The sequence below is a fragment of the Numenius arquata genome, chromosome 12 (assembly GCF_964106895.1).
Source record: "Numenius arquata chromosome 12, bNumArq3.hap1.1, whole genome shotgun sequence".
In the NCBI taxonomy this organism is placed as follows: domain Eukaryota; kingdom Metazoa; phylum Chordata; class Aves; order Charadriiformes; family Scolopacidae; genus Numenius; species Numenius arquata.
Genome location: NC_133587.1, coordinates 20,838,696 through 20,851,980, shown reverse-complemented (window position 1 = coordinate 20,851,980; position 13,285 = coordinate 20,838,696). Strand labels below are relative to the sequence as shown.

The window sequence follows — 13,285 nt, the reverse complement described above, 5'->3', positions numbered from 1 at the left end:
AATATTTCTTAATATCTTGTTTTTAAAAATAAATTTGTTGTTGGGCTATTTGGAGTCAGTTTACTGGCTTTATTTTTATCCATTTCAAGAGGTCTGCAACTTTCAGTGTAGAATCAGCGTTGCGAAGAATGTATTTGTCCTGGGAAAAGTGTCCTTATTTGCAAAAAATGTCAAGGCAGAAGAGAAGAGCTATGGAGCTTTTCTGGTGACTGGATTAAGGTGTTCTTCTGCAGGGTTTTAAGTGTAGTTGTAATATTTTTAAATTTCATTTTGCAGGTTACCATTTCAAAAAAAGAAATCGTCTGATGAAGTAAGCTATTCTGTGACCGTTTCAAAATCCATTGCACAACTGGGTGAGTGTAAACTGATATGCCACAATAAAATTGTTATTATGCCATAATAAAATTAACTGTATTATTAGCATGATTTTAATTGGTTGTTACCTCCTTAGGAAGTCATTTCTTTCAATTATTCATTCAGTCCTCTGTGCTTTTTAGTATTAGAAACCATTATTATTTTGCTGTCCAGCTAACCTGCAGGTTAGCTAACAGACTTACCTAATTGCCAGTGTCAGAAGCCACAGGAGATAGATAACTTTATCAGTACAGGTGAAGAACTAAACCTGTCTGTAGCCTGTTTCATTTAATTTTGCTCTGAGAAATTGGGGAGTTACTATAAACACTAAAGCCTGGGATGAAGGGAACCTTTATCCCTCTTGCTTTTTTGAAACCAAATGGAAGAAACAAGTGAGAAACAACTCCTGACTGCCAGCTCAAACCTTCAAAACCCAAAAGCCTAAGACCTAACACCTACAAAGGCAAAATACACACCAGTTTAGTGCTGTGCCTTACTAGGAGTAGCAATTTCTGGCTTCAGCTTCCTGCTGCATCTGAGCCATGAGCTTCTATCTTTCAGAAATCTGTTTTAAGAGGGCTGTTATGGAGGAAATGGTGTCAAGGTCATGTCTTAATGTCACTGGACATTTTAGTACCAAAATATCTTTTTACGACCTTGCATGTCACATTTGTGATTTTCAAAGAAAATGCTGCAAGCACTGTAGGTCAAAAAGGATTCAGAACAGAGCAGGAGTGATGTATCAGCTCACTTAATGGCAAAAAGGTAGCACAATCAGCCTGTCACATATGAAAAAAAGATTATCCTTGAAATGGGTGAGAAAAAAATATTTTTAGAAGTCTTTATTTTCACAGGTCCAAGTAGAGAGAAGAATGGCCCCCTGGTTTCAGATAGTTCCAGATTCTCTTTAGAGTGGCATGTCCAAAAAACTCTAAAATCTAAAAGATTGTTTATATTATCCATGTTAGGCACTGGTAGCTCTCAATGGAATTCTCTTTATCTTGTGGAAAAGGATCTCTTTCTCTGCTCCCTTTATGTCATATCATGTCTACTAGAAAAGTTTCTGGCATAGAATCATAGAATCAAAGAATGGTTCGGGTTGGAAGGAACCTCAAAGATCATTGAGTTCCAATCCCCCTGCCATGGGCAGGGACACTTCCCACTAGACCAGGTTGCTCAAAGCCCCATCCAGCCTGGCCTTGAACACTTCCAGGAACATGGTAATGGTGAAAACATCCTAATGTAGTAGCTTTCTTCTGAATTCCACAACTTCTGGAATAACATCCAGTCTCTTATAAGTCTCTGTAGCCATAAACAGAGGAGGTCACATTTTGATTAACCTTATGCTTCTCCTCCAAGATACCTTTGGCCTCTTCAGTGGAGGAGTCCCCGTCCCTTGAGGATTGTATAATTAAACTTTGCATGAAATGACAGGTTTGTAGGGGGTATGACTAAAGGAAACATTAAGTATTTAAACAGAAGTGTTCAAGATTACTTTCTAAAAAAATTATAAACTTTGTGAATAACTTTTTTTTTTCTGTTTCTGACAGGCTATTTGATGAGGGTGCCAAGCTCTCAAGTTAGAATACAAATCTGTAAGTGTATTGTTAGCTTTTATAATGTGGAGCTACCGAGAAAAATACTTTCAGGTAAAGCACAGTATTTTCAAGTGTCACAAGAAATCAAGTGTTTGTTATTCCAGCTGCTTTGAAATGGCTCTTATAATTAGCTATGGATTAATTTGTCTTTATAGTTAATGTATCTCATGTATTAAATGTATAGCATTGGCAAATGTGCAATTAAGATGTTTTCATAGAAATGTGTACTCAAAATCTGAAATTAATTCATCGCTGTAGAAAGAATTAATTATTACACTTATGGGATTAGGATTACGGAGTATCCAGAAAATGTGAAGTGGTCACAAGTTCTCTGAAATGTGGATAATGGAGGAAGAAAGAATAGTTAGGATCAGAATTATAAGAAGGGAAATGTGTCGTGGTTTCGGCCGAATTTACTGAAACCAGACTGACAGATGGCCCTTCCCTCCCCTCTCCCCCCACCCCCAAAAGAGAGAGAGAGGAGAGAAAGAGATAAGGAGATTCAGAAGTTTAGAATGAACTAAACTACTTTAATGAAGAATTAATATTAAAATAAAAATCAAGAAGAAAATAATGAAATAAATACAATATATACAAAACCGTATCAAGCTCCCAGGATGACAGTCACGTCACTGGCAGGCACTGGGGAAGTCCCAGGCTGGACTCAGCGACAGATGGGAACTGGATTCGAGCTCTGGAGTCAGGAACACACGGATCAGGATCAAAGGCAGATGAACAGACAGAGTCCTCTCTGGACGTCGGCCATCACAGGAAGGGCTGACCCTTTGATCCCTCAGCCTTTATACTGAGCATGGGGCAGATGGGATGGAATACCCCGGTTGGTCAGGTTTGGGTCACCTGTCCTGTCCACTCCTCCCCACCGATGTGACCCCTTTACGTTTTTATCGTTTCCGACCCTCTAAGGGGGCAAATAACGACATGGGCTGACCTTGGTTGTTATAGCAATAAGTATAAGCAAGGGCCTCTCTGCTCACCATTCCTTGGCACGGAGCACAAACGTTGGTCTTATCATTCTGAGAACGAGCAGTTTTCTCCACAATGCGCTGTTAATTTCAGAGAGTTAGAGGAGGCCGAGCTAGGATGTAAAGTTACAGAACAGAAAATTGGTTCGGCTTTACTTCAAACCGGGACAAAATGTAATTTTCAACTTTTTATATGTAGTGTGGAGAGCAGCAGCTCTGGTTTCACTTGTGTTGCTTGTGAGGGATAGATCTAAGCACATGTAAATTTGATTGAGTTCATATCATATGGACACATTTGAGCATAGGCTTTGGATAAATTGTGTGACTTGTCTCGGCATAAAGAGGCTGCATACAAGCTCAAGCATGATCCCCTGGTATTACGGACAGGCATGCAAACTGTCATCAGAATCCATTACTATTTATTCCTTTGACCCTTATGATGGTGATGGAGGCTGTTATCAGGCAAAGTCAGTCATGGATCTCCTAGAGGGGCACAGGATCACATGCTGTGAGACAGCACTAGATTTATAGGCAGCCAAGCTAGAGGTAAACATTGTCACAGTGTGGATCCAGAGCACAGGTGAGGGAGCAAGCTGGATGTCAGTGTGCTCCCTTGTTGTGTTCCTACAGTGTGGCACTAGGTCCTGTGCCCTCTTGCTGGTTTTCATTTCTTTTAGGAGGCCTAAAAGCTGCAGCTGCAACAGACCTCACAAGATTCTAGAAATACGAAAGCCTATAAATCTTTTTTTACCTTACAAACAAGCCTCAAATTCTGCAAGCAGCTATGTGTGCATTTAGTTGTATATCTGTAAACAGTTCCATCAAGATAAGTGAATGTTAAATATTGAGAGATTTTATTATTTTCCTCCAGATTTAGAAAATAAGATATGGTGTCTAAAAAATAAAGAATGTTTTTAAATCTGATTTTTAAAGTCAAGTTCTTCATCTCTAAGCATGTATGTCAATCTTGCCAAACTTTGATCCTCCAGAGTTCTCTTACCTATGAAGTAATACCAACTCAGAGCCTGTCAAAGTTTATGCTTAGTTAAAACTCATTTTGCCATGTCCATTATCTGCATTTATCAGTCCTACATTTCATGTCATTTGATATATATATTTTTAAGATATTTAAGATAAACTTTACTTTCATGAGTTCGCATATATAAATATAAATTTCTTTTCTCAATGCTTCCTCTTCCCCCGTAATTCAATAATAAAAAACACACATTTGCGTAAGCATGGACAAAAGTAAAAACAGGGGCATATGAGAAAGTCAAGCTTATAGATCAAAGGTTGGCTTCACATATTTTAAGGCATTAATTTTCTAGTGAATAGGCTACAGAAGAGAACTAGGTCCTGCACCAACAACTTACTGCATGACCCAAAGAAGGTTTTTCACCTCTCTATAACCCTACTTGTTCTTTCATTCTGTAAATTCTAGGAAGCAATTAATTTTTTTATATAGAATTTTAGTCGTCTTGAGGATGTCTGTTGGATATGCTTTAGGCACTATTAATACTCAGATATAAGAGAAACAGCTCTTGTTGTTTATTGGATTTTTCTTTTTTCAATGGGTCTTAGGACTAAGGAAATATGATACTCAGTTCTCAATATCTTCTTGGGAAAGGATGAATATTTTATGAAATTATCAAAATTCTGAATATCTACTGCATTATAACTAAAGCTATTGTATGTGCAGGTTACCAGCCAACAAGTGCAAACTATAAAATTCAGATGGCTGAATTAGGAGGATTAGCAGAAACTCTTGTTTTGTCACTAGCGTTAGTTGAAAATCAACTTACTGAGAAGTTGTGGGTACTTAAAGCTCTCCAGCATCTCTCCAGCTCTGGTTAGTACAAACTGTTCTTTCAACAATCTCATTACCTCTGATCTTAGATCATTTGTTCTCTGAACATGTCTAAAACAATTACTGACCTACAGGGAATTAATTATGGAGATTTTCATAATTTCAGGAGTAAATTGCAGGCTTATGATGAAGGCCCAAGCAGCCAGCAGACTCTGTTTGTATCTAAATGGTGTTGATCCCTCAGGACAGCTGGTGTTCCGCTCCTCAGAAATCCTATGGAACCTGTTAGAAAACACCTCAAAAGAAGAAGTTGTTAATCAGCTCAGTAGCTTGGAATGTGTACAGTAAGTACAGGGAAGCATTGTCCGAATTAATATTGAAATTTTGGAGACATCTAAAGCATTGCTATTGTGTAGCATTTTGTTTGAAATGAATCAAGAGAAAATACAAAAGTGGAATGCAGATCTCTCATTAAGTCCTCATTAAGTTTTCAGTATTAACACATCTGATTCTCCAAAATGGAAGCACTACTGGATCAGACCTTGTAGCCAAGCAGCCCATGATTTAGACCCCTCAGGCATCTGTTTCTGTTTCAGCAAGTTAGTTAGATAGCACTGTGGCCTGTGAGATGCCAGGAAATGGTGTATGATACAAGAGGTGCCTGCCAGGTAGCTTACAAACTCAGTGGCCAGGGTCCAGCTAAAAGCACATTCAGTCAACTCCAGAAGTATTTCACTGTCAATCCTCTCTATTTCATGAAGAGAGCGATCCACCACCAGTTGTTTCTGTTAGAGGGCAAGAGGGAGATCAAGGTGCTCTGCTGCACAGTGCAGAGGGTATAGCCCTATCGCTTTGTATGATGACAAAGTTAATTGCATGATTTTCAAGCTCACGTTAGGCTTGGTAGACCAGCATTACTTCACTGTTGAAATGCTTATGTTATAAAATTAGTAGGAAACTCTGTGCAGTGATATATAAGGCTTAGTTCTAGCTCCTCTGCTGAAGTTCTCCCTTAGTGATTTACACTGGTTTAACTGTTTACGATTAGACCATTTCTTCTCAATAATCATTCAACAACATCCAGTTCCATGCTTGAGTAAATATTATGTCTTTCTATTAATTATTTATAATATATACAGTGGAAGGTGCAATTTTTAATACATGCACCTTGTATATATGCTTAATATGGATGTCTAGTGATACACATAAGAATCCATTTTGTAATAAAGTTTTAAGTTATTTCTCTTGCAGTTAAACACTAAGGCTTTGAAAAGTATGGTACTAAATGAAGATTCATATACGTAGAGCTGTCTAAAATTAGAATATGAAAAGAAAGATAAAATGCATTTCACTTTCTTTTAAGTGCTTTGAAAGAAGTGTTTGTAGACCTTCTCATGCATGGTTTCCGGCATTACGATCGTCAGCTACGGAATGACCTCTTGGTGATTGCCACATTACTAGCTGAAAACCCTGCAGCACCTATGATTGTAAGTTTATATAGTTATATTCCAGAGACTAATAAATTCTCCTTTCCTATTATATACTCAGTATTTTTGCCCATTAAGGTTCTAGTATTTGCTCTGTTCTGTCTCCAGTGCTTTCCTCTTCCTTAGATTTCCTGAGCAAGAAACCGTTTTTCTTTCTGCAATTCCCCTTATCTCAAAGAGACTTCAGATCTATAGGTGATATGCCTATAGAGTACTAGCATCTATAGTACTAGCTGAGTACTAGCATCAACCTTATTTAATACTTAGAAAATTACATGAACACTTTTCATGTGCAAAAGTTAACATTAACTCCCATATTCTTGTACAGATTCCCAGATGTGCCATTCTGTTACAATGAGTTTTGCACTAAATCTCATTTGTTGTTTGAAGATTTAGTAGTACAGACTGTATTCAGGTGGCCCAAATTCAACTGAAGTGTCTGTGCCTCATAACCAGGAACAAGAAGGGTCCTCCAAAAATCAACTCAGAAGCTCTAAGTAAGATACTGAGAGAATAATTATTTAGATCCAGTTCATAGAGGCACATCAATTCTTTCTAAGACTAGATCACATAAATGTAGTCCAGAATGCACTATCATGACTGGCCTAAAAAGTAGATGATTCATTCTTCTGTAATATCCCAGAATTTTTATGAGGAAACTACAGAGAAGTTAATAGATGTTAATATTGTTTTACTCTCTTGTTTTACAGTTGAGATTTAGAGCTTTAAATAAAGTTGTGAGATACCTACTGAGTAATTAAGCAACCAAATTCCTGTAGATCTACTGGCTGTTCAGGAATGGATTACTTTCAGGAAATTCATTTCTCAACTTCAGTAGAAGTTTCCCAAGAGGCTTTATTACTAAATAGTTTTTATAGTGTGTAATGAAGATTACAGATTTTTCATTCAAGCTTTCCATTTTATCACTAACCATTACGAAATGTCTGTTATACTATTGCAGCAACATGTATGATATCTAAAACATTCAAATTTTTTATCTGGCTGTAGAAACAGGGCAGGTTTTCCTACAAGATAAATAACCAGGACATACTATTTTAATTCCTTATAGTGCAAGGAAGAAAAAATTTTTTAATGCAAGGAAAAAATGAAGATGTTTTCATTTAGATTCTGTATTCTCAGCCTCCCTAGAGATTTTACTTTGCTTGTGGATATAAAGTACAAGATATAAATATTAAATAAACAAAAACATTAACATTAACATTGAATCCTTCCTTGTAGATAATACCAAAGACATTTTCATCAGAATGTTCTCCTTTTTTTGCTGATATACTATCCAAGCAACTTCAGAAAACTCAGTCTTGTATTTAACTTAATTCAGAAACCAGCATATGAGCCTTTGAAAAGGAGAATAATTTTCTCATCAAAAGTAAACTGGAAAATTTATGTAAAGTAAAGCTTATAATGATATCAATTATGATTGTGTTAGAACAAAACTGTCTGTTTGATAATTGCTTACTAGTTTCCATCAGAATTTACTACTGCATTAATCAGCAAGGAGAAATCATTAATGTTTTAATATTGTTTTTTTTTATTTAACCAGTTTGCAATGGCTTTATATAGAGAATATAGATCCCATAGAGACAAAAGCCAATAGGCCATATAGTTGTGTACCGCAATATTTTTCTGATTGTTAAAGTCATTTGGGTGTATGCTAACTTCCAGAACTAGGCATCAAAAAAGCTGCTGCAAAACTAGTAGAACTGCTTGATTCTGTGGGGATGTCTGTGTAGTGTTCTGTGAGCACTGCTCCTGTTGGGAGCTAGTGGAAAGCTCTGTGGTGGCTTTGCCAGAGTACTGAGGCCAAGCTAATGTATTTTGTTGCTCAAGAAGAGCAATGTCCCGGTAACCATGGCTTCTAATCACTTCAGAAACAAAGCTCTTTTGCCCCCAGTGTACTGTATAGACACCCCCTGGCCTTGGTCCTGTTTGTAGTTATATTAGACATAATTGTCCTTCTTTTAGTTCTCTAGAAACTGTGAATGACAAGATTTTATTTTCAGGATATTTAACATGTAATATTGTAAATGCATGTTGTTCATACATGCAGTTTTCATGTGCATACTTGGAAATGCACAAGTGAATGCACAAGTATGAAGTTAAATAAAAGTGTATTAGTACACACAACTGAGGGCACAAAATTGTATGTACTACTGACCCTGATGTATAAACTTACATGTGCACAAATGCGTTTTAAAAAACACAACTCTAACAGTACTGAGAATATGGTTTTCTTGTGTGGTAGATTATAGTACTGAATACATGAGTTTGGGACTTCCCCATATACGTTCAGACTTGTATTGAATGGGACGTGGGTTTAACTGATTTTACCCTTAGGACTGTAGTTAGTATCATGCAATGTCCAAATAGTTGATCTCTTCTTTGATAAAATTCTGTTTATTCTGACAGAGGATACATAAACTCTGTGTTCTGAAGAAAAAAGCAAAACTAAAATGAAATCATAGGTCTTAATCTCACTGCAATTTAATTTAATTAATGTATGTTTTTTGAATGCCTATTAGGAAAGCGGGTTTACAGAGCTGTTAATAGTACTTGCAACATTTACTGAAGGTAAGGCATTTCATAGTGCATAATTACACTAGTTTTACTTTTAATTATGATATTTTTGTAACTTATCTACAATTTCCTTCATAGTTAAAATTCCCAATTCCCTGGTAAAAAGTCTTAAACTTACCTGCTGTTATGAGGACTTCGAGCTGAAGAAGTTACTATTTAATGTAATAGGAGTCTTATCTAAAGACCCACGTGCTGTACCGGTAAGTTGTAACAGAACACAACATACAGTAGGTGGAGGGGGGGAGAGAAAGGTGAAAAGAATCACAGGAATATTGTTTAGCTGTCCATCTGGCATAGTCGAGTAGACCAAAATGAGCTGTTCTCCAAATCAAGAATTCATACATAGCTTCAGACCAAGTCCTGCTGTTTGAAAGCAGCATACAGTTTCTATTTTAGAAAAGTTACAAACCTAGACTATGCTACGAAAATTATCTGGTGGGTGACTGCAAAGCATTATTGAAATACATATGAAGAACATAATAAAGTTTAACAACCCGCAGTCTGTGGGAATGCTACAGAATATAAACAGAGTTTGTCTGTACTTGAAGCATTCATGACACACTTTTTTCAGTAAAAAATAATTTTCTTAATGTAGGACGGATAAATTTAACTCATTGCTTTAGATTTTTCTTATTTGCATGTGAAACCTCTAAGCTGTCTCTCTCTTTGTCTTGACTCTGCAGCTTCTCAGTGAAAATGGTGTGATGCCAGCTTTGCTTTATTATGTAAAACCAAATCAAAAGCCTGGGTTTTCTGACTGGTCGGCTGCCCAATATGAAGAATTACAGCTTCATGCAATTGCTGTTCTAGCTTTAGTGGCTCCCGTGTTAGTAGATAAATATTTGTCCTGCCAGGCGAATACTCTTCTCCTCGTGTTTCTAGAATGGTGCATATGCCAAGGTCAGTAGATGCTCATGTCTTTCACACACAGTAACCTCAAAACACAGCTCAACTTTCTTTGGCCAGAAGGAAAAATGTAAAAATCATGAAGTCAAAATGATTCTTTTTCAATAGGTTATGTAGGAAACTAATCTTTCTAAAAAACCACCATAATATTTTTTTTCTACTGAAGGATTAGCTGGTGCTCCGTTCACTGTATACTACTATATTGATACTCATTCAGTTGTGTGAGCAGCCCCACATCTCTACTGACTGTGTTAAGCTAGCCAGATACACCTATTGTGGCAACAAGTCCAACCAGTAATTCCTGCCATGAGGCAGGAAGCTTTAGCTCAAACTTAGAGCTGTGCACAGTAAGAGAGCTTCCAGACTAAAGCTGGCTTGTGGCCATCAGCTAAGAGTATGGGCTACGCAGAAAGATAACTTACTGCACCCAGTTTCATGGACTGGTTTTCTGGGGATGGGTAGTTTTTGTCATAAAATTGATAAGTTTTTCTAGGAAGAATTTTTCATTTGGGTCGAATGGATATCGAAAGGTTGATATTGCATGTCATGCTAGAGAAGATATTTTGAGTCTTGGAGACTGCTCATCAACGTAATAAGGTTTAAAAAATTGTAATAATTTTAAATGATCACCAAGATTATGCCTTTCTTATGAATGTAAAAAGTGTAGCCCTACACAGAAAGGCTTATTACTAGATGGTTTTGAATAAGAAGACTTTCCAACATTAAGGGATTTGGTTTGTTTGTTTTTAGGCTGCTTATGCTGATAAGCCTTTTTTTTTTCTTTTCCTAAGCACATGATTATTCTGAAAATACACTGTCTGCCAAAAGAAATACTCATTGTGATTGCTCCACAGCTCCTTTCTTTGGTCAAGGTAACAGTTTCCATGGAACAGGTGGTCGTGGCAACAAACTCGCACAAATGCGCTACAGCCTGAGAGTGCTGAGATCTGTTGTGTCCCTTTATGATGATGCTGTGAACCTTAATTTGTGTGACCAGGGAGCAATTAGCCAGCTACTAGGTAAAGCACAATTTGTATTGCCATACTTAAAATTACTGCATTTCTGTTGACACTAAGAATGTTCCTGCTTTTTTGTGTGCTGTGGTTTTAGTGTGTTACTCCTTTGACTGCTGAAAACCGAAAAAAGCCCAAAACAATTAATTCAACATGTAATTGATTTGATTTTGAATTTTGTTACACTTTAACACACAGAATTGAAGGAATTCAGCAAAACAGACAGCTGTGAAAGCCTAGGTGTATAATTTCAGAGTGAAACCTGCCTCTGCTCTCTTTCTTCTATTATTCGGCATTTGTTACATCATTTTTTCATTGTGGTAGCCCCTGGGAACTCCATGGGTGTTGTTCTACCTAAGTCTATTATGATGTCACATTCCACAACTCCTCTTTCTTTAGAGTAGAAGAAAACTAATTAGACTTTACTTTTATATGAATAACATTATGAAGAATAAAAGCACAATAAAACTGCTTTACCATTGGTCCTGCAATTTAGAGCATTTTCTCGTTCAGTAACACATACCTACTTTTACATTTGATTTTAAGTTTTGCTATACACTGTCTTAAGTTCTTTTCAGACATGGTTTAGTGAGACTTGGCAGTGTTAGGTTTATGGTTGGACTCGATGATCTTAAAGGTCTTTTCCAACCTAAATGATTCTAAGATTCTATGAATAATTAAAAGATTCCAGTGCTCTGAAAGAATCATACTGGAAGGGATAAATAGGTAAGATCCTTTGGAATTCACAGAGTATGTTCTAATAGAAAGCCTAGAAATAAAAGATCTTATATCGTCCATTGAAAATCGAACTCCAGTTAAAACTCTGTGAAAACGTACAGATTTTAGTGACAGTAAAACTAACACTATACCATACACATCAGATTCAAGTAACTTTTCTTACTTTGGGGGAGTTACTTTTGTGTCTGAATGTGCCCTTTCACACAGTGGTTCCAAGGCTGATTTTCTCAGCAGTGGTGGTGGTTTATGTCTCTCCCACATTTCCACTGTAAGTACAAATGTTTATGAGGCTCTGCAGTTGAGCAAATCAGTAAGTTCTTTGCCTTTTTCTAAGAGTTGCTAAGTTCAGATTATTGCCCTGAATTCATTGCAGTGGCACAATATAAGGGACAGGACAGAGACACAACCAAGGGGCTGGAACAAGGAAAAAGTCAGTGCAAGCTGCTGTCATTGACTGTCACTAAGAGTAAAGTCCATGGAACTACAGCATCAGAGTGCTGTGTTAGAAAACACAAGAGATATAAAAACAAATAGCATAAGTAGATTCCTTTAAAAGTCTCTTGGTGTAAATTTGGTGGTTTTTTTTTTTTTTAAATCAGCAGCTGTAATAGAATTCTGACTTGTGTATAGGACATTCACATGTATAAAATAAATTCATTTATAGACATCCTAAAGTACGCAGCAAACAAATCTAAAGAGAAAGAAGAGGCCATTCTACTCGAAATTGAAGCTGATGTATTATTTCTTTTGTCTGCTCTTTGTGAAAATGATCTCCACAGAAAGGTATGTATCTTTCTATCTTGTAATGTGCAGAAAACAACAAAACATGGTATATTTTCATTTAAATGATACTGCTTCTTTATTATTCAAAAGCAGATGTCAATTTTAGTTCATTGCTAACAAATCAAGGCAGTTAAGTGGTTTCTGTGACAGTGACGGTTAAAATGCAAAATTACTCAGAAATCCACTAGCAAGTGTTTCACCTATTTAGTTGCTAATTTACATAGTTTTTGAATGAATATATGAAAGTGTGTTAATGGAATTAGCAGATTGGAAAAACTTAATATCTCTTTTTCTTATGTATATGATAAGGAATATCCTTATGATCCTTATAATCCTGCTCTAACGAGTGGGTAAAATTTATTACAATATAAATATTTACATTTTCCATTTTCCTTTGTATTTTCTTTTATATAGCTCTTTAGTAAATATTATTTAAGAAACATATTGCTTTAATTAATGTTTCGACAGGAACTCTTCAGCTATGAAGGAGTGAATACACTTATTCCATTCATTCAGATGGATCCAAAGAAGTTATATAGTGGATTAGGCCATAATCATCTCCTCTTCACTGCACTTGACTGCTTGTGGTTAGTAAAGAAGTATTTTAGTGGCAGTAACTCTTAAAAATGGTAGATCTTGTATTTTAGGTCTGCAATACTATAGTATTTCTCTGCACATACAAACCTTTATTTAAAATGTTTAAAAATCCTTCATACAATTTAACTAACCTAAAATGATACAAAATAAACAGAATATTTTGCATGTATTCTCTTCTAAATAGGGCTCAGTATGACAACCTAACTCCCTACAAAGCAGTCCAACTCCCCACACAGGGTCACCTCCTGATACTTCAATGCAAGTTACCTAAAACTTTCAAGAGAGGTGTATGGTTAGAGTCTATAAATAACTCCAGAGGAGTAAACAGAAGGCAAGAGTAGACAGTAGGCAAGAGTATTTTTTAAAAACTGTGTAAGCATAAGAAGAAGTATTTGTAAACTGGCTATATATTGGGCTAGAAATT

General features: G+C 36.3%; 1 protein-coding gene across 1 annotated transcript in view; it reads left to right on the top strand.

The window, feature by feature from the left end:
* The window catches only part of CFAP69 (cilia and flagella associated protein 69), a 33,000-nt gene that overhangs the window by 4,928 nt on the left and 14,787 nt on the right, over positions 1-13,285 (top strand). The window contains exons 5-15 of the mRNA XM_074157403.1: positions 277-353; positions 1,905-2,003; positions 4,635-4,784; positions 4,909-5,086; positions 6,106-6,229; positions 8,770-8,818; positions 8,903-9,024; positions 9,508-9,724; positions 10,585-10,749; positions 12,146-12,264; positions 12,733-12,851. Coding sequence (XP_074013504.1) covers positions 277-353; positions 1,905-2,003; positions 4,635-4,784; positions 4,909-5,086; positions 6,106-6,229; positions 8,770-8,818; positions 8,903-9,024; positions 9,508-9,724; positions 10,585-10,749; positions 12,146-12,264; positions 12,733-12,851 — 1,419 coding nt within the window. The remainder of the gene's footprint in view (positions 1-276; positions 354-1,904; positions 2,004-4,634; positions 4,785-4,908; positions 5,087-6,105; positions 6,230-8,769; positions 8,819-8,902; positions 9,025-9,507; positions 9,725-10,584; positions 10,750-12,145; positions 12,265-12,732; positions 12,852-13,285) is intronic.